This window comes from Eucyclogobius newberryi, unplaced genomic scaffold (assembly GCF_026437365.1).
Source record: "Eucyclogobius newberryi isolate DKJ021-1_F unplaced genomic scaffold, fEucNew1.0.hap1 SCAF_6, whole genome shotgun sequence".
Lineage (NCBI taxonomy): Eukaryota > Metazoa > Chordata > Actinopteri > Gobiiformes > Gobiidae > Eucyclogobius > Eucyclogobius newberryi.
This window is the reverse complement of record NW_027316278.1, coordinates 20,536,500-20,559,850: the sequence shown is the minus strand read 5'-3', so window position 1 is coordinate 20,559,850 and position 23,351 is coordinate 20,536,500. Positions and strand designations below refer to the sequence as shown.

The following is a 23,351-nucleotide window of genomic DNA, read 5'->3' as shown; positions in this document are numbered from 1 at the left end:
CAAGGAATTAACATAAAAAGCTGTGTTGCATAAGTTTCAGGATTTATCAAACTGGTGAGCTAGTGCTTTTCCTTTTGACTTGAGTGCACTCAGTCTCTCCATCAAGAACTGAGTGTTTTCTCCTTTGCACTCTCTGATTGGATGAGGCACCTGCCCATCATAATTGCCTCTACCGACTTCCATTAGTATGATTGCATCCTCCAGCAGCCTCACAGCCGGCTGGTCTGTCCACACTGAGGTCACTTTTACAAAGGAGTGCATCTTTAAGCTTCTGAACATTCTCTGGCCCAGGCTGTGTGCCCCGGCCTCACTTTGGTCAAAGATGAACAGCCCCTTCTCCTGCTGGTAGGCGACGAGGAGGTGTAGCAGCAGACAGGAGCCGGCCTCCAGGAGGGGCAAGTTTAGCACCTCTGTGGACTTCTTCCTCTGGGCGTTGTCTCCAGTCAGAGCCCAGTCCAAAAGCTGCTCCCTTTTAGCGCCAACAGACACCAAGTCCAGAGGCGTCTTACCATTTTGATCCTTCTGCTGCAGGATGACCGAACCTGTGGACATAAAGATAATCAATATCTTTAATTTATTGCTTTATAATATTGTCGTTATTATGTCACCTATTTCTTCCTGTTAAGTCGTTTCTCTTTGGTCTAATAATAGTTTATGACTGGCCTCAGTGACAGCAGCACCACATATAGAGAGCCCACGCTAGGCAGTGTCATCATCAAATAAGGCGCAAGAGACAGAGCACGGGTCAATGGTGGGACACAGCAACAGATATAAATAGTTTATAGAAGCATACAACGGAACACATACAGTATGTTGCACTACATCCACACACACAACAGTGGAGCAGGGATTAAGTGAACAGCTGTTTTCCCACCGGGCCTCAGAGCCAGCATGGGCTTTTAGCTCACTTCACTGCTAACTTCAGCTGACACCTTGTCTTAACCGTGCGACTGGCGGGTCACATTGTATTTGTGTAAGGATGCACAGGGTTAGTGACCTGATGAGGAGCTGTACTTTATATTTAGCTCTTTTATGCTGTGCTATCAGATTGTCGTCATCCTCATACAGTGAGGACAAAAGAAAGGGAGAAAGGAAGGAAAAAATAAAGAAAATAAGCACAAGTAAATTGAGGTGGAACTTTGCATTATCTTGCATGCCATTGAAGAATGAATACTATAACTATACACTATTTACTATAACATCCAATTTGACTCTTAACCTCACATTTAGAATACAAAAGTACAGTCACAGATACACACTTCCCTCCATTAAAGTATAGAAACTATAAGACTGACATTTACAGTCTCTATTTTAGCTTTGTCTGTTAACCCACAAATGTACTTTCCAGAGTCAGACAACCTGTGTGCACTCAGACTGAGAGAGCAGGTCGAGTCAAGTGTGAGCCTTTTGTTTGCTTTCACATAGACCCATTTCTGAGGCAAACTGCTCTTGATGGCACTTGACTGTTCAACCTCGGCAATAGTGCTGCCACTTGTGATGGAGTTTACAGCTCTGCAGTGGCTTCGGGTGACACACAAGCCGCTCGAAAACGGCTTGATATCTTTGTTGACAGTAGTCCCTGTTTGACAACACTACACTGCAGCGGCTTGATTTTCTAAAAGGTGGGACAATCATGTAAAACTGAGAAACTACTCAGTGAGGATGCAGTACACCTTCTGGCCTAACAAAATAAAGCCTTTTTTACATCCATTCAAATTTATGGATTATAAATTCTGAAATTGCTCTCTATCACTGTTTCTGTGGCTGAACTTTCACTGCTGTTATGAGATAATCGGTGAGAGCTCACGTAGCTGTTAGCAAGGAAGGTCAGTGCTCGTCTACCTTTTAGCGCTTCAAGCTGTGGCGGCGAAAAACTCGATCTGCATAAATTGTGGCATTAATCTACATAAACTTTTACATAAGCGAGGAAATTTCAAATGCAGAGGTCAGCCATCGGGGGCAGCAGTCAAGGACATAAGAGCAGCAATTTGATCAAAGTGGCCACCAGAGAGGAGCAGAGGCGGCGAGGGAGAGAGAGCTTGTTCACAGAGGGTCATAATCACCGGGTTTCTGTAACAAGCTGTCCTCTCTGTTACGCTCATCTGGTAGGAGTGGCTTGTACGCTTGTGAACCCAACCGTGGTCGACACATTCAGGGGAGGTTCTGGTCCACCAAACGCACTAATTCAATAGGCAGTGTCAACTAAAGAATCCTTCGTTAAAAGAAGTCACTGTCCCATGATCAAAGACTTTAAATAAGATGTTAGGGATGGGACAATATCTCATGCCACAAGATTTTGCCAAAGAAGATGAGAATCATCTTTTGGCACTGGCGAGGTACGCCTCAAATGTATGAAATAAAAATAAACAGAAAATTATTAGGCCAGAAATGTGAACTGAACTACATCTTTCATTTATTATAAATCATTGCATGATCTCGTGTTCTCTCATTCTCGTGGACCCAGTCTAGTCTCGTCCTCGTAGACAGTGATAGGAAGAATACTTTGAACATGTATTTAGTTATAGAATACCTTCATTAAAATGTATTCGATAACATATTCTGACATGGTCCAGTGAGAATAATGTATTCTGAATACATTTAGTGACATTATATTAGTGTAAAAATGCGACGTAGGATTAAAACAATTTTGCATTTATTTACTCAAATACTTTTTCTTCTTGACTAATATCATGCTGTCTGAAGCCTAAATTAAATGATCAAGTACTTCTTTATTGCTGTATTCCTTTGTTTTTTAGGAAGGTAGCGGTTAATTCTCAACACTGCCAATAGATGTGTTTATCCACGCTATTAATGAAAATAAGAACAAATTGTTACTGTACACATTCCCTGTTGAGGTACACATTTATCTACACACTGGACATGCCCACCTCAGTTTCCCTGACTATAATTAGTTAACTAGTTAATTAGAACATTATACAAGGCAAGAATAACACAGGATGGTGCTTTCAACTTCCACGCAGCTTGTGCTATGAGACTGTTCAGTGCAAAGACAGCGACTGATGTGATTCCAGGTATCGGGGCCTGAGTGTCAAGATATTCTGTGGTAGAGATAAATGCCGCTCCTGGGGGAGTTACACCACAGCACAAGGTAATTACACTATCCTTCTGTGTGTGTGTGTGCACGCAGGTGTGAAAATGCCCAGTTTAGACCCAAGAGGGAGGGGTAATACTCATGGCAAGCTACTGGCTGATGCACCGTCCAGATGTAGCCACATACACACACATATGCAGAGATGCGGAGCCCTTTAGCCTTTAGAGGGCAGGCGAAGACAAGAAATATTGTGGAGTGGAGGAGGAGGGAGTGAAATTGGCGCAAAAAGAGGCAAAGGGGAAGAGAAAGATGCAGCTACAAGCCCTCCCCCTATGTCTCTGTGTCTTGGGTCTGAGGCAGGCAAGCTTGAGAGCAGGCAGCTCCACAGAACGGTAAACATCCTCTCCTCCTCTCCCCCATCACAGGCTGGAAAAGAGTGTGTGTGTGTGTGTGTGTGTGTGTGTGCGTGCGTGTGCGTGTGTGAACTGCAGCCAGGGGCACGGCGCGGCACACATCCACAGGGAGCAGCGCGGGTAAGGCTACAGCGACTAGAAACAAGGCCAGCCGAGTGGAGCACCAAAGCAACCGGCAGAGACGCATCAAACACAGGGGGAACGAGAAGAGCGGCCGCATGAGAATAACATGTTCAAATCGGTCTCCTTCAATAGAGCTAGCACCTGAACAGAGCACAATATATAATACTGAAAATGGGGTGGGGATTTAATATTAAGTTTTTAAGTTAAGGGGGAATATTATGTAGACTTTAGACTGAACGTGACCCTTTTCACAAACACAGAATTATGTATGTAAAATCGACAATTTCCCCCTCATCATAAACTTCCTCAGAGCAAAGGTGAAATCCCACTATTAGCTCAATGTACTTCTTTACTCACTGAGCTGCACCCCAAAGCTTCTTCATATCATGTATTGTGCACATTTTATACCATACAGCAATATCGACCCATAATTTTCTACACAACATTCAAATTTCATATTTTGAGCCAAAGTGAAAAAATCATCGTTAACGTCAGATCTCCTCACTCAACCTTATTTGGTAAACCCCTTGTACTATGTACAAAATGTGATGAAGTTTGGCATTTGGCAATTTAAACTGTACCTGTATTTAAAATTGTATTATTATTTATGAATATTTTGTGGTACTAGCAAACATTTTGCAGTTGTGTTAGTTTTAGGCCTTGGAACGCCACGGTCAACTAAACAAGATTGGTTAACATTGTTACACATTGCTTCAAAACAGAAACCAACAAAACCTTGAAACATTTGTTTTCTGATGAAGTAGCCTGTTTTTTAGGCCAATCCACACAGCAATTTTATTGTAGAAACAAACATTTTTAATTTAAAATACCTTTTAGGTGAAAGAGGGCTTTGGAATAAACTGAATTCCTTGAACTCCTAAACTGTGTGTGTGTGCGTGTGCGTGCGTGTGTGTGTATAGTGGAAATAGAAAATAGGCTCAAACCTCCTACACAACCACCACCCTGCCACACAAACATATTATTAACAAATACATGTATTGTTGTTGTACTATTATCACTGTTATCATTTAGATCACTTTTACTATATCATTACTATCACTATCATTGTCACAACTGTTGTCCTGAAAATACAAACGCACTGGTGTTTTTAATGCACCACAGTGAAATGTAAAGAACTGATGTGGGGAGAGATTATCTGATATATATGTACACTGCTCTTAATTGAAGCCAATTTCATCCTACAGCAGGACAATGAACCAAAGCACACCTCCAAATTGTGCAAGAACTATTTAGAGAAGAAGGACGCAGCTGGTATTCTATCTGTATTGGAGTGTCCAGCGCGGTCACCAGATCTCAACCCCATTGAGCTGTTGTGGGAGCAGCTTGACCGTACGCAAGAAGTGCCCATCCAGCCAATCCAACTTGTGGGAGGGGCTTCTAGAAATGTGGGGTGAAGATTACTTCAACAAATTAACAGCTAGAATGCCAAAGGTCTGCAATTGCTGCAAATGGAGGATTCTTTGACGAAAGCAAAAAAACTATAATTTTGAAATATAATATAATATATTATATTTCAAAATTATAGTTTTTATATATATATATATATATATATATATATATATATATATATATATATATACACAAAATGAGAATGGGGAGTGGTATATAGTGATTGTTATTTTAAAAATATGACATCTACATGTACGAAAATATATTGATGCATTGTGATTATGGTAATATTAATATAACACATTTTTACTCAGTTTGAATGCATACATTGTTACTGTTTTGTATTTGTAAATAAATAAATAATGATAAAAATAAATAAAAAGAAAACAGGCACAAACCATGACTACACTGGTCTGAAGGGACTGTGTGCTTGTTGTGTGTGGAGCCAATGACATCTTTCAGCTTGTTCACATTAGGATCTACAGGGACCGTTGCATTATGTGTATCAAGCAGGCATTTTTTTGTACAGACATGACATGTCTTTTTAACAGTGTTTAGACTTTTGACACACAATGGTTTCATCTCTCAGGATTGTAGCTGTAGTTTGTCACACAACAGGCCATTGCTGCTGAGATTGGGTGTAAAAAGGCTGTAATGGTTGATCAATTTTAATTTTAATTGAGTTATAAATGCAAAGAGTCAAGTTGACACTAGCGAATTACCCATGTTAAAAACTATTTTTGAAAGTTGTGCAGGGCCCTCACGCAGCTGGCTGTAGAGATAAATGAATCTCATCCAGATCTGAGACTGGGACAACCCTGCATGTTCCTCTCATCTAAATTGTGGGGGGTGACTATCAAACTAATTTTACAAGCGTTTCAGAACATGTATGACTTTTGAGAAGTCAACTTAACCACAAGGAGCAGCCTGGAAACAGTAGTGTCAAGAATGCAAAGTACATTTTATAAATTGTTTATCTTTCATTCCATTGTTTTATTAAGTCTGGTTTTGATCCAAGTTACGTTACTAAGGGCTTTATCTCTCAATAATTAAGAATCTGAGTAGCTAATCAATCATTGGTTGGTTTAGTGAGTAAAATGATCCTCCATTCTTTTCACTACTCACCGGAGCAATTGCATAGTGGACTATCGTCAATTCTGACTTATCAGTACATTATTAAAGGATTATGCATGTTGGTGGGCCAAGGTGCAAAGATGCCATCAGTGATTGCACAGCCCCGTTTCATTTTCTCCACCTTCTCGGCTTACAGACACGCCCTCTGCGTGTGCATGCCATGTCACAAACTGCACGGCTTCGGGTCTTTTTCCATTCCAATCAGGAGCACTGGGTGCCCTGGCCACCCCACAAAAATTCAAACAGCTGAGAAGGGGGAAGCGTGAGCGGGTGCAGTTTAATTAGAAGCCAGAAGATGCTCATTACAGCATTTTGGATTTAGGGAAATATTTTGCATGCATACATGAGAGTGTACAAAATAATATAGCCAAGGACTCTTCTATGCGAGCCCTGAAATGAATACCTACTCATGCAGACAGGGTCATGTGGGGCAGCCTTGGGCAACGGGAGAGGGAGGGGGACGTGTGGAAACAGCCTTGCCCTTAGCCATGGCATCCTTTTCTTGCCAGCTCTCTAAGCCTTGAGGGAACTGAGGTAGAGGGGGGAGGATCCGTCAGTTCCTCCCCCTTTTTTTTTACAATTCAATCCTAAAATGCACATAGCCTGGGCCGAGCAGCAGACAGGCGCACAATAGGGTGAGATCACCAAAATCGAGCGCTTTGTTTGTGTGCCAGTGTTGCCCTCTCTGGCCTAGCGAAACCCTTGGCAACCGAATTCAGCTCTTTTGGACACAACTAGGACAAGCTGGGTGAAGGACTCAGAGAGAAATATAGTCCAAGAGATATAGTCAGCACTTGATAATAGAGAAAACACAGTATAATAAATAAAAAGCCAAAAGCAATGAAAATGCATCTGGCCCTCTAGCCTGCCTTCCTATTCTGGGATAAAGTGGAAAGTGTCTCAAGCCAAAAAATTTAAAAACAATCTGATGTATGGCTTTTAAAACTGCAGGCACAAGCACAAAAACCTGTTCTGTTTAGAAAACCTGGAAAGGACTGCTAGACTGTTTTGGATAATTAACCATGATGTGGGGTTTCAGTCAAACATTTAAAAATCCATTTACAAATTCTAAACTAACGCAGTCAAAACCCAGCACCAGCATTATGTCACAGCAAAATAAATGAGGGGACAACATGTGGAAATGAGCAACTTTCATCAAACCTGGCAGGGGCGCAAAGCACTATTATTGTTCTTTTTGTAAAATCAATGAGTATTTTGTTGTGAATGTTATGATGAGCACATCAATTTTGACATTCCTACCGGATTTAGTCAAGCTTGATAGTCTATAATGAGGATGAAAAAAAACTGGACCTTTCTAGTTTTAGAATGGTATTCATTTCTATTCAAAAAGGAGTTTTCTATTTAAATGAGCCCTGTGGTATAAAACCACTTCCTCTAACCAAGGCGCTAAACTAAACTACAACAAACACTGTTATCCCTGAACATGTGTCATTCAGCTTTCATAATCATGTGCAATACTGTGACATGATCCTGGTGCAATATTTTCTCTCCATATAACCGCTGTAAATAAGAGTGTTATTATTTTTATGAAGAGTTTTTTTTATAAGTTTTATGTTTTTTTATTCTTATACTTCTGTGCCAAATCCATTTCTGTACATTTTCCCCATTGTGGGACAAATAAATGTTCTTATTTCTGGAACTCCTTGGCTTCTGAGCAAAACTGGACCTGGACTGGGGCAGTTTTAAACAAGAACTTAAGTGGGTTTTAACGAGTCAAGAGTCATGTACTCTGAAAGACTATTGGTGATGAAATAATGAGTTTTTGCCTGCCATTGCCTTTGTATAAATATGAACTTAAAATTTGTTTGTCTATAAAAGCCCTTCAGGGGAAATAGCAAATTAGCCTTTTTCTATAAATGTTGTAGTGTGTTACAGGTCTACTGTACATACTTGTTCCTATCACATAAAGAACTAAACTATTGGTATCAAGTAGTTAAGTCTTCCCCTTAGTATCAAAACTGAGTTTAAATGCAAGTATTGTGACAAGTGGGCTAACTTATAAGCAGGACCAGGTCAACTTGTACTCGTCAATATCAATTAATACGGATATGCTACAGTGAGGGAGATAAAAGCAGTTTCATGCAGTCTACAAGCCTGCAGGTATTTCAAATTGAACATTTTCTTGGTGCCAGTGAAGAGACCTGACCTAGACAACAGGCCAGACATCTGCAGCACACACACGTGCACACTCTCACGCGCACACTCTCACGTGCACACTGTGGCTGCTAATTTTACAGATACAGAAAGCCGCTTCTTCATCTGACCTCTTTTAATTTGCTCTCTCGTCTGTGAGCGGGAGAAAAAAAGCACTCTTGTTTCCTCACCGGGACTAAACAATCCCAGTCTAATTTATTTTTGAGGACAGAATATGTACATGTGTTAATGGGAAAGTCGAATCAAATTAACTATAATTAGTCAAACTGAGAAGTGAGCCGAGGCAGAGGTATGTTACTTGGGAGACTTGTTTGACGCTGGCAAATGACACCTCTCCCCAAACTACAGAAAACACACACACATTAGTTTGCCACCTGCTGCAGACCCCCCTCACTCCCCCACCCGGCGCCGGAATGATGACACCCATCATGCTCACCCTCCTGCGCTCTGGAGGTGTGCTACGTAACGCAAACACACCAAACTAGCTCTGTTATGACACATTTCCGCTGAAACGACTATGTATGAATTTTGTTTCTGACAGTTCCTGACTCTTCTAATCACGTCAAAGAGACATTAGCAGACAACTTATGAGCATCTGGAGTAATCAGTTTGGACACGTACTCAAGTATTGCAGGAGGATTGTAGCGACAAGCAATAAGGGAGACATCATCTACATTTTATTGACTGTGCAGGCATTTGAGTAGTGCAACTCAAAGGTTTCAAAACCTTATTCCATTTGTTGACATTTGTTGCAAGGTGTTTCTTGTTCAGTCAAATGAATTAGTTTAAAATTAGATTAAATTTGTTTGAGCCAAAAAACACAAGAAAATCTAGACACTACACCATAGCATCAGAATGTTTATGGCATTGAACGAGTCCCTTGGTTTTCATCAGCCTGCTCCCAATAATGAGGTCAAAAGCAGCTTTCAATCAGTCCGCAAGCCACATTTGTTGGTCACATTAAATTAAAAGCTTGTCTTGGCTACAGCAGCAAACCACAACTGCATTAAATCATTAGCTAAATGGCTAATTCTAAAGATTAACTCAACTGCCATCAACCAGTGGGATGTGTTAAAGGTGTTTCATTTTGACATTAAATGATTCCATCAACGTGACAAGTGCCACTTAGTTTTAATGTTGTCACGAGAAAGACAGATTAAATTAACTTCAGTAAGCACAAGCCTGAGTGAAAAGTATTCATCTCATTAAAAATTCAGAGTCAAAGACACGTCACATTAGAGTTAAGTAAAGCACACTTGCTTAGTAAATCTGTTTTTATACCTGTATATCAGATTTTGTTAATAGGGCTTTTCTTACAAATGTTGTTGCTTTGGAAAATAAATGATATAAACATGAAAAGCTAAACATGTGTCTTAGTATAATTAGAGTAGAGTAATCAATTCAAATAATTACCACAATACCCATTATTCAATTCACCATTCATTCACACAAAACACTTAACACATCTTTACCAAACTTGGAACCTTAAATTTAGGTCTGTACCACAATGCGACATCCGTTATTGTGGTTATAGTGGTTGAATTACGTCAAGCTTATATTTGTACTCTTCACAAGAAACATACCTTCATGCTCCAACAGAAGTTTGGCTATGTCCATGTGCCCATTGAGTAAGGCATCATACAGAGGGCTGACTCCGCCCACTTGGCTGCCGACGACTGGAGCTGGTCGATGACGTAACAGAGCCTGAACACTTGCGGTGCTGCCGTGGTTACAGGCCTCGTGCAGTGGGGTCCACCCTGCATGGTCTAAGACACAAGAGTATTAAGAACACAAACTATAACACGGCCTACTTTCAAATCAAAGCTGTTAAAATGATGGTGGTTAAGAAGTAGCAAGACCAGTTTTTAATGATTAAGAGAACAATTATTTTGTTTAACATTACATAACATAATAGTGTGCATAATCTATGAACTTTCAGAATCCATGGTGTCAAACCACAACCTTGCCTAATTTATGACTTTTGAAAGGGTCATAACTTAGGGTTTGAACTATACTCTAGGAGTTTAGCATGTGGTTATGCAAAAACAATCTAACAATTGCAAAAGGAAGGTGAAAGGGAGGATAACATGGCTTTGTTCACAAAATGGATCTGTTTGGCCATACTTATTCAACAGTTTCATTAGTTTAGTTTATTCGTTCGACCTGGTCCATGCTCCAAACATAAACTGCCATTCGAGATGCAAGACTATTTCAGTTGTTAATAATATCCAATCCCAGATACAATATATATATAGTTCTAGTTCCATAGTTCTATATATATAGTTCTAGTTCTAATAAGCATCCAATAATAAAAAGTATATTAAACGTTTAAAAGCTCTTGCATGTTTGGATTATCAGGCGACGCATCATGTTCGACCAACAGGGACAATGGACACTTGCACCCACATGATCAGAGGTCAATTCAGCTTAAGTCTACAAGGGAGTCGCCACTGTAAATCTATAAATCACCAAACCCACCTCATTGCTTTTAGACACACCCTTTTCTATTTTAGCTAACGGTTTCCCTCACCAATGACGCGATAATGCACCTACTTCACTCTTTCCCTCTTTTATAGTATCGCTCAACACACTAGAGCCAGTGGTGGGAGCTCGCATCGAGCTAACGGGAGGAAAAAAAGTCCTTACCTTTAACATTTACATCTGTGTCAGGCAGCGCCAGGATCTGAAGTACTGTTTCCACTTGGTTCCTCTTGCAAGCTCTGTGGAGGAGGGTCTCTCCTTTGGCATAGACACAACAGCGACCAACAGAGAGGAGGAAGAGCCGGAAGACAAGAGAGAAATCCCAAAATTAGGGTTTTGACTGGCATCCTGCCCATCATCTTGCCCCATAAAATACAAAATACCAATAAAATCACTGATCATGTCCCCGAACACTTGAAAGTCTGTCCGTCCAATGCGAATTAAGGAGCCTAATGATAAAAAGGAGGGCGATGTTTCAAGGGAAAAGGGTTGAGAATAAATTAAAGATGGAGAGCTACATTCATTTGCCTGACTTACTCTTCCAACTCACCCCTACAAAGTCTGGACAATAGTTTGCCCGTTATAGTGGTGAGAAAGTAGTGCTCCTTCATGTCCAAGTCTGAACTGTCATTTGAAAAGGAAGTTATGGTACACAGCTCAAGCACAAAGCCCTACAAAAGGATTCTTCACAGAGCCAAAGTTCAAACGGCTCCTCTTGGCATTCGCAAGTCATCACGTGATACACAAGCCAACCGCACGAATGTCAAGACAAGCGTTTAATTTGAATTTTTCAAAAACAAAACGTGTACCCAGATGTACCTTTTTCCACATTCTTATTCGCACCAGTTTTTTTTTTTATTTTGTAATGCAATATTGAGTTTGGAATATATTAAGGAGTCCAAAGCCCCCCCTCTTTTCATGTATGGCTGAACTTCAGAGGGACGTTAAAGGCCAAGCATGAGTGGCGCTGTGCTTGCCAGTATAATACAGGACTGCAAAGCCCATAATAAATGCTTTACTAGCTCACCCCAGGACGCCATGCCTGTACAGGGGGCTACACACCAGTGCGCGCAGAGCAAAAGGTGGGGGCAAAAGGGAGGTGCGTGAGGAAAAATAAAAGGGGAGAAAAGTGTAAAGGCTTTCTTGCATTTCAAAGAACTTAGAAAAAAGCTGTGAAAATGCTATTTAACCAGGGGGGGTGTGTTTGAAGATACAGAAGATATATTAAATGGCACGCCTTGGGTTTTTAAGAGGTTTAAAAAGAGGATAACAAAGAAACATCCTTACCAAGGCATTGTCTGTCAACAATTTCCTCTGTGACTAAACAGATTAAAGTAAGAATAAAGAACAGCATCAAGTCAATAAACATCTGATATATATCTTATAGGTAAATGGATTATGAAAAATAAAAAATACTGTGCTCTAGATGGACAATGATGAGACATGTACTGACCTTTTTGCTTCTCTTTTTAGTTTTACGTTTGTGAGGCCTATACCTATGCCCCCGCTGAGGTGGCACAGGCAGCGCGTTCTGGGCCTTTACAGATTAAAGTGGCCTCTTCAATTGATTTTATTTGTTGAGAAGTAGATTCTAACAATGTTAAATGTATTTGCAAGACAAAGAAAACTGACACCTGAACACATATGTAAACTGTTGGACATCTGTCTGAACACCACTTACTTTCAATTCCGAGGACAATTTTACAGACAGATTCATGGCTGTGCCATGGGCTCGCCCGTCTCTCCCATAGTGGCCAACCTGTACATGGAGCACTTTGAGAAGAAGGCACTGTCCTCATTCTCAGGCATAGCCCCAAAACTGTGGCTCCGCTATGTCGATGATACTTTTGTAACAATTAAGAAAGAAGAGATGGTTTACAAGAGAAGACGCTAAGGAGAATCGCTTGGCCTTTCTTGATTGTTCCACGATCAGAGGAGAGGACGGGAAACTCCAAATAGAAGTATATAGGAAACCTACACACACGGACCAGTATCTGCTCTTTGGTTCCAACCACCCACTACAGCACAAGCTGGGTGTGATCAGAACCTTACAACACAGAGCTCAAGGTGTGCCCACCAGCTCAGAGGGCAAGAAGAAAGAGGAAAAACATGTCCGAAATGCCCTCTCAGCCTGTGGTTACCCCGCTTGGGCTCTCAACAGAGTGAAGAGAACCAAGAAGCAGGACAAAAGGGAAACTGAACAGAGAAGGAAGGGTGTTTCTATCCCTTATGTGTCTGGCCTGTCGGAAAAACTGCAGAGAATTTTTAGACAACACGAAGTCCCTGTTTATTTTAAACCAGGAAACACTTTAAGACAAAAACTGGTTCACCCTAAGGACAAGTTGCCGACTCAAAAACAGAGCAATGTAGTTTATTCGATCCAATGCAGTGAAGAAAGCTGTAAAGAACGGTACATAGGTGAGACAAAACAGCCTCTACACAAGAGGCTTTATCAGCACAGAAGAAATACAAGTTCAGGACCTCGGAGCGCCGTGCATCTCCATCTTGAAGCCTCTAATCACTCGTTTGAAGACGGTGAGGTGAAGGTTTTAAGCAGGGAGAAAAGATGGTTTGAAAGAGGAGTCAAGGAAGCTATTTTTGTTAAAAAAGAAAGACCTTCTTTAAACAGAAATGGAGGGCTAAGATTCAATCTGCCTGGTATCTATAATGGTATACTGAACCCCTGGAAAGGTAGAGGACCAGGACAAGGGCATTTAGATGCTAATCAGGTACTCAGGGTGGTTGAGCCAGGGTCTCACAAAGACAAAGAGGATTCTAATAGCCCATTAAAATTCTGAATAGGCTAGCTCGGTAGATACAAGGGGGGAGTTTCTGTTGAAACAAACAACTCTTTCTACTTCAGGAAGGCTCCTCCCAATGGGCGGGTCTTACCACAGAACAGTATTAATATCGGAGTTCTCGATCTAAATTCTTTTATTGACAATGACTCTTGGATGAGAGTCGAAATGTCTATTTTTTCAAACTGAGTCCAGATGACTACAACTGAAGCTTTTTCTACTATGGAACATTCCTGGACGAATGAGGGATTACACCGACAAGACAAAGAAAAGATATATGCGATCTTAGTTACTTTACAAGAACTTGACTTAGAACCTTACTTATTCAGCCATTGCACACACAGTTTAAAATATAAAGGCATAAATGCTTTTTAGTCCAGTAACTGTTGTACGTCTAAACATGTCAAATAATTCACAGAAAACACACACGAGGAGTTTTAAAGCTGTACAGTGTTAAATCTCAATGAGTCAATTTTCCATCTCTGGTTTTCATCAATGTCACAATTTAAGAAAATATATCAAACATTTTATTAAACTTTCAAGTTTTTCCCACCCAAAATGCCAAAAAGACAGTGGAAGGAGTCTAAACTTGGCTTCTAATGAGTAAGTTGTACTGTGTGGCATGTCACTGTTCTACATGAACTGCTTTGCCATTACCAGGCTCTAAAACGCAGTGATTAAACACCCATTCCACTACACCCCATGTGTACACATCCTCGCAAATGCCAGGGCCAATCCATGCACTGTTAAATCACTTTAATGGCTCCAATTTGGACACAACGCCTCTATTATAGGGGTAATTGCATGCTCAGCATTTACAAGCACGGAAAGGATAAATCTGCCTGTCCTTTTCTATAAATCCCCGTTTCACACTTTAATAGAAAAGTTAAATGTATGTGTTGCTCTTTATGTCCTTCAGTCTGCTTGCAACACTCCAGTAAAGTGATGCCTGGCCTGATGATTGTTGGAGCAAAGAGCAACATTTATCTTTTAAAAAAAATCACTGATAACTGTGACTTTTGGAGCAAATTATCATCCATTTTATTTTTTGTGTATCTTATGTAGGTATGATAATAAACCAATACTATGTCAGAGGCTCACACAACTACATCCATCTATTGAATTCAGTTTCACTCCTGATTCCCTCTCTAGCACTAGTCTCTACAGCATAAAAGATGAACTAATAAAATACTGTAAAGAAAGTCTTGCAAAGCATTATTTTGCTAATGCTTTATGCTTGACGCCTAACTGAAAACAAACTTATTATTTTGTTAAGCAACTATGGAATGCAATAATGCCATTCCAAGTTATGGATTAGGACTGAAATTTTCCAAACTTTCTGAACTTCATGTAAAAGATTTTGGGGAGAAAAAATAAGATGATCCCAAATCCCTTAACTCCTCAATGCTTCTTTGACAAAGCTACCAAAAAGGTTCCAGGAGACGAGACGAAAGCTCCAAAGTAAAGAGGTGCAGCGAGCAGTAAAATAAAAGCATTGCGCATACATACGATATGCGGGGAGAGAGGGAGCAAGGAGGTATGGAGGGACAAGGAGCTGGGATGAGAGGGCGAGAGGGGAAAATGCTGTGCCGATGGTTCATAAAAAATTAATCTAGACCGCATCGGTATAGGGATCACGTAGTAGAAAAACAACACATGCCAACAGTCTTGAGTCTCCTGCCACAGTGCTCCCCCTTCCCTCCGTTTCACCCCTGCGTCCCTCTTTCGCTAAGGTACAGGGCCTTTCTGATCAGGTGAAGTGGGAGATATGAGCTCTGACACCTTGGAGAGTTCACACAGAGTACCATGCCTCTAATTGCAAGGAGTTTCACTGGCGCGGTCCATTGTATATCTGCCGTGCTCCCCTAATTGCTGCAATAATATCCCCAAAATGGAGATCTGAGGCACACTGTGAGCACTAATGTGTGTCACTGTTTTGTGTGGGAAAACCCATTATTCCTGTGGCGTTTATTTATCTGGTAGTGTTCAGGTAGAAAGTGAAAATGACAAAGAAGGCAAAGCCAAAAGCCGGGAGATGAGTGTAAAATGAAACGACCCATAAGGTAAATTTATACAGATGAGTTAGTCCTGCATCTGACAGTGGAAAAAAAATCAATCACCTCCTGTCCATACAGTACATGCAGTTAAACAAACAGAAAGTGATGACAGGGCTATCATGTCCCCCTTTACTGATGACCTAGTGCTGTGCATTAGTCCATTAAAAGTCTGCTCCTTGCAAATGTGCTGCTCCAACAACAGCCTGACACATCTGCTCAGTGAGTCTTACCTGCTGCATTGACTCGTTTGAGGCCTTTCAGAATGTTGCCTTTATCTGCACCATTGTCATCGACTCCAACCGATGTGCTTTCAAGTCTGTATGACAATAAAAAGAAACGTAAGGGTCTATTAAGACAATTGTGACATGTAAATAATGTAAGATAAGATAAGATAAGATAAGATATTCCTTTATTGTCCCACATGGGGAAATTTCATTGGTGCAACGCAGGTAGATACAGAGATAGATACAGAAGAACAGATCACTTATAGGAAGTCTGAAAAACACTTTCAGTAGAAGATCTCCTATAAATAAATAAAAAAAACTCCCATAGACAAATAAATAAATAAATACATAAATACCATTGCATGTGATCACGACAGTAATTGCACATGAATATGTGTCACGACAGCACATAGATTGCACATGAATTTCACATGAATTGCACATGAATTCCAACAGCAATTGCACATATGACAGAGTTGCACATCAGTATTAGGTTAGGTCAGTATTGCGAGTGTTCAGTACTAACAGTTTTTGTTATAAAGTCTGACAGCAGCAGGAAGGAAAGACCTACGGAACCTTTCCTTCGCACATCGAGGGTGGATCAGTCTCTCACTGAAGCTGCTCTCCAGAGCAGAGAGAGTGTCCTGCAGGGGGTGACACTCATGGTCCAGCATAGATGTGAATCTAGCCAGGACCCTCCTGTCCCCCACCTCCTGCACCGAGTCCAGAGCACAGCCCAGGACGGAGCTGGACTTCTTGATGACTCTGTCCAGTCTCTTCCTCTCCCTCTCTGTGATGCTGCTGCTCCAGCAGGCCACACCGTACAGGAGCTGATGCCACCACAGAGTCGTAGAAGGTCTTCAGGAGTGGCCCTGTCACTCCAAAAGACCTGAGTCTCCTCAGGAGGTAGAGCCGACTCTGGCTCTTCCTGTACAGTGCGTCTGTGTTATGAGTCCAGTCCAGTTTGTGGTTCAGATGAACACCCAGGTACTTGTATGAGTCCACTCTCTCAATGTCCCGTCCCTGGATGTTCACTGGTGAGGGGGCAGTGGGGTGGCGTCTGCGGAAATCCACCACCATCTCCTTGGTCTTCCCCGCGTTGATGAGGAGGTGGTTCCGCTGACACCAGTCCACAAAGTCCTGCGCCAGTCCTCTGTACTCCGCGTCATCGTCGTCCGTGATGAGTCCGATGATGGCAGAGTCGTCAGAGAACTTCTGCAGGACACAGCTGTCCGTGTCATGTCTGAAGTCTGCAGTGTAAAGGGTGAAGAGAAAGGGCGCGAGGACAGTGCCCTGGGGCGCCCCCACACTGCAGGTCCGAGTGTCAGACACACAGTTCCGGGCTCTCACAAACTGGGGTCGGTCTGTGAGGTAGTCCAGGATCCACTCTGCCAGGTCATAATCCAAACCAGCCGTCTCCAGCTTGTCCCTCAGGAGCAGCGGCTGGATGGTGTTGAAGGCACTGGAGAGATCGAAGAACAGGATCCTCACAGAGCTGCCAGGCTTTTCCAGGTGAGAGAGAGAGCGGTGCAGCAGGGAGATGACGGCGTCCTCCACTCCGATGCCAGACCGATATGCAAACTGCAGCGGGTCCATGGCTGAGCTCACGGTGGAGCGGAGGTGGTCCAGGACTAGCCGCTCCAGTGTCTTCATCAGGTGGGACGTGAGAGCCACTGGCCTGAAGCTGTTGAGGTCTTTGGGGCGCGGTGTCTTAGGCACAGGTACCAGACAGGAAGTCTTCCAGACCTGTGGTACCACCCTCAGCTTCAGGCTCATGTTGAAGACATGCTCCATAACTCCACACAGTTCATCTGCGCAGGACTTAAGGAGCCTGGGGCTGATGCCATCAGGTCCTGCTGCCTTCCTCACTTTAATCCTCTTCAGCTCACTCCTCACCTGTGCTGCTGTGACAGTCAGTGGTTGGCAGGGGGACCGTGTGCTGGGGGGATGGGTGAGTCCAGGCGAAGTGGGGAGCTGAATGTATCACCTGCCATTACAAAACCCACACTTTCAGTGACTGTCCATTAGCATAAAGTGAGACCCAATGCTACTTAAACTAGAACAATCATCTCTGCAGTACAAAAGTGTAATTAACAAATTAATGCCGGAACTGTATTATCTTATGAAATGTGACAATATCTGTCAAACCCCTACTGTGTGGCCACACACTTCACACACACATACACACTCCCTCACTCCAAAGCGTTTTTCCTCCCACTGAATGCCTCAAACCCAGAGACGCAGGATTCAATGTGAGCAAGCACATTAGGAGGAATAACTAGTAAAAGAAAGTGAAGCCTCTTCAAAGTAGTGGCGTGCTAATAGCTGTGGGCTGTCACTAGTCCTGCGTGTGGGTATAGGAGATCAGCCTGCATGGAGCCTGACAGGTGTCTATGTGTATATGCTCTCGCATGTGCGCGTGCGTCTCATTGAAGCGGAGTGCCATCCGTATTACAGAGAAGAGGCTTGTTCCCTGGTAATTGGCTTGTTCAGAAGCCAGGAAGGAGCTCCCAGCAGTGAGGAGGAAACACGCGTCCTGTCACGTTGCTTGTTATTAGCAGGGACAAGGCTGAGAGGAGATGTGCTCCGTGTGGGTCTGCATAGAGTCCAGAAGTGTGTCTGGGATGAGGCCACAGCACTTTAAATCTCAGACCACTTCACCCAAGTGTCCTCTGTCTGTATAGACTGGCATCTGACAATACTTGGCCTGTAAGTCCCTGTTTCAATCCCCTGTTTCAGAGTCTAATTCAGGTGGCCAACATGCAGTCCAGTACAGTAATAAAAGTGTTTGTCTGCTTAATCAAGCATGGGCTAACAAAAATTAGTTATTACAGTTCCCTTTCCACTTTCCACTCACTCGAATACAGAGTCAGTGAAAAAAATACTGAAACACGTGGACAACCTGTGAGTTATTACTTGGACCAGGTTGTCTATTGCTTGTTTGTTACAACTATGAAACAATTAATCAGAGGTCAAGCAGCTTCACTTTATTTTCCTTGAAATGCCAGAAGTGTATCCAAATGAAAACAAATGATTTTCTATGTTCTTAGGTGTGTATTTTCCTTAACACACACATAAAGTTCAAATAAGTAACGATTGAAAAGTGTAGCTGTACGTTTGAGGGGAAAAACAGTGAAGGCGGCAGAGGGAGGGAAAGATCTGGTCGAGCATGAACCTGTAGCCTTCTGGTGAACCTGGTCCCTGGTGACTCCTGCCCTTCTCCAGGCCAAACTACCTGCTGGTGAAGCAGCAGATGTCTAATAGGGCTGTGGACTGACTCTGCTTGTGTGTGTGAGAGCGCCTTCAAGACAGCAGTGGGATTTAGTATGCGAGGCCTGATCAAGAAAGGTTAGGGAGGGGTGAGAGCCAAGAGCTGGTGTGCGTAAGGCAAGACACAAAGGCCTGATGGGATATCTGTATGTCTGTCAGTCTTGTGTCCATAGCAGAATGTGTGTATGTGTATGAAGGGGTCTAACCTCCCTGTGCACCCCTTCTGTCATTCCACACACACTGATAGGATCAGACCTGGGCATGACCCATCACATGCCAGCTCCTCACCCTCTGTCTGACCTCCATTTGCCTGTCTCCCCTCAGTCGCTCTATTCATGCATCTGCACTCCATACCCCTGTGCACCCTCCTCCACTATCCAGGTGTTCCTTTGTTCAGTTCCACTCAGGTTTCTCCATACTTTCTCTTCTAACTAATCAAAACTTTTTAAGATACACTAGCCAAAACTCAAAATACATACACAGTAGAAAGTTTATGGCATGCCACATTGAGTGTGATTCACTCTTGAGGTAATGCTAAAATATAAAGAAAAAACAGACTACCTACCCGCAACCAGTGTCAGTCATGTGGTGTCTTTGCATAGTAAGCCCAGCCTCAGTATTATAGGGTGACAGAGACTGACTTAAAATATCCAGAGCAGGTAGATATTTCTGCATCTATGAATGCAAAAAAGCCAGATAGAAATTAGAATACAATAAACTGTTTATAAATGTTTAATTTGTATGGCCTTTGAAAATGTCTGCAAAAGGTATGATGCTTTTATTTTCAACTTATTTAGAACCTGACGAATTTCTGTATCACTGTTGTTGTTATTGTTATTATTATTAATGCCACACTGACTATTTTCTTGAGACAGAGAGGGTCATCTCCAATCGCAGAACCATTTTTGCAGCAAAGAGTCCTGAATACTGAATCAGCTAAAGCCAACTTCAGTCTGCTGGAGGGAACTTTGGCAACCAGCTCGGTCAGAAGAGTAGGTGGCACCTCTGGAAGTAAAAATATATTTAGTATATTATGTCAACATATTCGTCTTTGAAGTTATTTAGCAATCAATACATACTGTGACTGATAACGGCAAAGTGTTCTGCAAAATCTTTCAGGCCTTTTTCCACTAGAGCCTGGTTCAGTTTAAAATTGTGTTGACACCAAAACTCCACCACTACTGACAAAAGGTCCACAAGAGTGCAAGTCACATGTACGAACTCCTGCTGTTCAGTCTCTTTCGAGTCTTCCTACATAATTAAAAAATGTGTTATTAAGCTGATATGTATGCTTCATACTAATGAACGGTTTGAGGTGTGTTCATTTACCTGTGATGTAGCCTCAACCAATAGATGGGCCAGTTGTTTCACTGCTATGGACAAAAGAGTTGAACGCTCCCAGACTGTCCAAAATGTTCCTAATATCAAAGATCCTTTGGCTGAATCCTGCAGGTTTTCTGATCCATGTCGCTGAAGGTGTACTCTAAGTCAGAAATAAGAACATAATTACATGGCAACATATGAAAAAAGCATCCCTGCAAAAAATGAATGCCTCCTTGTTAATGTAGTTACCCAGTGGTGATGGCATGGAGTTCGCCTTTGAATAGTTTGAGAATAAATTCCAGAAGGTCACTGTGAAAATGTAACAGTGTTGGCAGAGCAGGTCTTGGACGTGGATGACACGTGGAATCTCTCAACAGGCAATAACTGTGACACGTGTGAAGAAAGAGTAAACATGTTAAATAAATCCTATCTGTTAGAGCTCAAAGATTCATCACAATTAAATTAAAGTCTCATTTTTATGGTTGTAGTTCAAAAAATGCATAGACAGAACTTGGTGTCCTATGCCTTATTTATCTTCTTGTTCTTATTACGTGTCAAACATGCAGCAGAAAGAAAGCTCTACTCGAGACTCTTTTCTGAAATGTGAGGTGAAACTGTAGTAAATATAACTGTGAAAAAGAATTGTTATTTTACCAAATGGTGGACTCTAAAAAAGGCCACAGTCCAACTTTACAGCAAGGACACTTAAAAACCTTGGAGAAATATTTCTTAACAGGTTTTGGCGCCAACCAGGGAGGATTTGTGACCAGCAATTTATGGAAGAACTGCAGAAAGATTCTTAAGAAGACAGACGTAGCATTGCCCTGTTGGGTGACAAGAACAAAACTAAAACAAAAATCATCTCCCTGTTATTCCGTCAAATGCAAATCTGGTCATTCTGGTCCAACCTGTTGTGCATAGTCAAGCAGTGACACCAGGTACTGTGCAGGTGGGAGCAGGCCTGGGAAGAAGCCACTTTTGATTGAGTTAAGGGCTTCAGTGAAGAGACCACACTCTATCATAGCAGCAATCTGGGTAAACTCTGCCTCTGTGGCCTACAAGAATAAAAGAACAATATGAAAAGCAGGAGAAAACATCCCCGAAAAGTAGCCAAGAGTATGTAGAGGAAATGGGGGCAGAAGGGTAATGGAAGTTTGAAGTGAATCACGAGTTCCTTTGGGTCATTTCACTTGGACAGCTACTGGCAAAAACATATGGACTCAGAAGGAAGTAATGGAAATACATGAACTCGAATAATAGCAATCTTATGGAGATCCACCAGGGTAAAGTATGGGCAGGACAGTGGAGGGTATTGTTAATAGGTATGCCAATCAAAACTTTCAGATCAGCTGACAGTAATGGTTAAATCTGTGACCTGGCTGCGATACGTCCTTGCTCCAAATGTCAGTTTCCATTGAAATGTATGACATAAAGGTAATTGAATGACCTGATCTTGATGAAACAAAGTAATTTTAGACAGATGTTGCGCGATCATGAGTGGACAGTGTGTAAGTGTGTGTGTGTGTGTGTGTGTGTGTGTCTACCTCAGACTGTGGACAGTGTGGGTCGCCGTAACCCTGGAATTCACAATAGCGGAGTCGTGGATGGTGCTACAGAGAAACAAAGAGCAGGCCGAAATTGACAACACAAGAAAAAAGGCTACAAGTCATATTTCTTCAGTAGAGTACAGGTACATACGTTTTGTCGAATAATGTGGTCTTTAAGTTCTTTCTCATACTTGGAAAACACTGCAACAAAACTAGTTTCTTCAGTTTCAGGCTCATCTACTGAGAAATTCATATCCAAATACCTCTTCTTTGAAACAACAACAACCACAACAAAACAAAAGCCATTTTAAGTTCAGCAAAATAAATAGAATATAATAAAGAATAAAATATAATAATATCTAAATATTTGTTTAAAACATCATAGATTATGAGAACGTTTGACTTACTCCAAAAAGGTGATGAACAATATGACTAACAGGGTAGCATGGGGCATCGTGGGATTTCGTATCTTCTGTAATTGGCTTAGCCATGACATGTGTTATAGAGGCATAAGAGGGAGAACTGTAGTGAAAGACCTTTGCCCGTCCTGCCTTTAAAAGCCTGATTAAGGATTGTAAAATTAGAATATCTTAATGGTTGATAAGCAAACAAAACAGACAGTACTGGCCAAGAGATTAAAGTGACAGCTAACCGTTTGAACATGGCCCTGCGGGCCGGCTCCTGCACCATCAGAAGAACTCGCCATCCTTGAAAAGCTCCCTTCAACTTTCCACTGACAACCTTCTGCCGCCACTGCCTTACTGGATAGAAGGTTGATGATGTACTTGTAGATATTGCAACTTCATATAGTTCTTCGGGAAGCCAAGATCCATTTTTTACACTGTCCAAAACATAATTTGGAGTAACAACCCACTTTCCTAAAAAGAACCCACACAGATTAATATTAATTATATAATACAATACAATAGAATACAATACAATATGATAATAATAACATTGAACTTGTTTCTAGTTATAGTTGTTTCATGTTTTACCTGCAGCACATGCAGCCAGAAACTTTTCACTAGGCAAAACCTGTGGGACAATGAAGTGGGTGCTGGTATGCTGATACATCTGAGAAATAAACACAAAACATGTAGCGACTATAGATAAGTAATATCATGTATGCCAAAATGAATAAGTCGCAGTCTGCTCATTGCTAAACTAATACCATGAGAACTATGAAGTTGTTTGTAGAACAGGACAGACAGGACTTACTGAACCACCGATGTACCTTCCACCGAGTTTACAGATTCCTTTGATTAAACGTTTCTTTATCTCTGGTTTCTTGATGCCGGATATCTGAAAGACATGCATGTCCTCTGCCATTCTGAAAAGGAGACG

At 41.8% G+C, this 23,351-nt stretch overlaps 1 protein-coding gene across 1 annotated transcript; it reads right to left on the bottom strand.

Annotated features, from left to right (window-relative positions):
- Nucleotides 1–8: 8 nt before the first annotated feature.
- slf1 (SMC5-SMC6 complex localization factor 1) lies at nucleotides 9–23,351 on the bottom strand. Its single transcript, XM_072433998.1, has 17 exons — nucleotides 23,226–23,351; nucleotides 23,003–23,081; nucleotides 22,660–22,885; nucleotides 22,415–22,568; nucleotides 22,159–22,275; nucleotides 22,005–22,070; nucleotides 21,369–21,515; nucleotides 21,115–21,284; nucleotides 20,710–20,844; nucleotides 20,467–20,620; nucleotides 20,217–20,388; nucleotides 19,997–20,142; nucleotides 19,703–19,812; nucleotides 15,874–15,959; nucleotides 10,954–11,046; nucleotides 9,891–10,073; nucleotides 9–542 (listed from the first exon to the last, which is right to left on the bottom strand). The coding sequence occupies exons 1-17, from the start codon at nucleotides 23,334–23,336 to the stop codon at nucleotides 37–39; spliced, it is 2,655 nt and encodes an 884-aa protein (XP_072290099.1). The 5' UTR covers nucleotides 23,337–23,351; the 3' UTR covers nucleotides 9–36.

What these genes read in the sequence shown, in the direction of transcription:
- slf1 (XM_072433998.1), bottom strand. Translation starts at nt 23,336, where the DNA reads ATGGCAGAGGACATGCATGTCTTTCAGATATCCGGCATCAAGAAACCA. An exon ending in ACCACATTATTCGACAAAAC is followed by an intron (nt 22,071 to 22,158) that starts GTATGTACCTGT and finishes GTTTCTCTGTAG; the next exon opens with CACCATCCACGACTCCGCTA. An exon ending in ACTTCTGTTGGAGCATGAAG is followed by an intron (nt 543 to 9,890) that starts GTATGTTTCTTG and finishes TTATGTCCACAG; the next exon opens with GTTCGGTCATCCTGCAGCAG.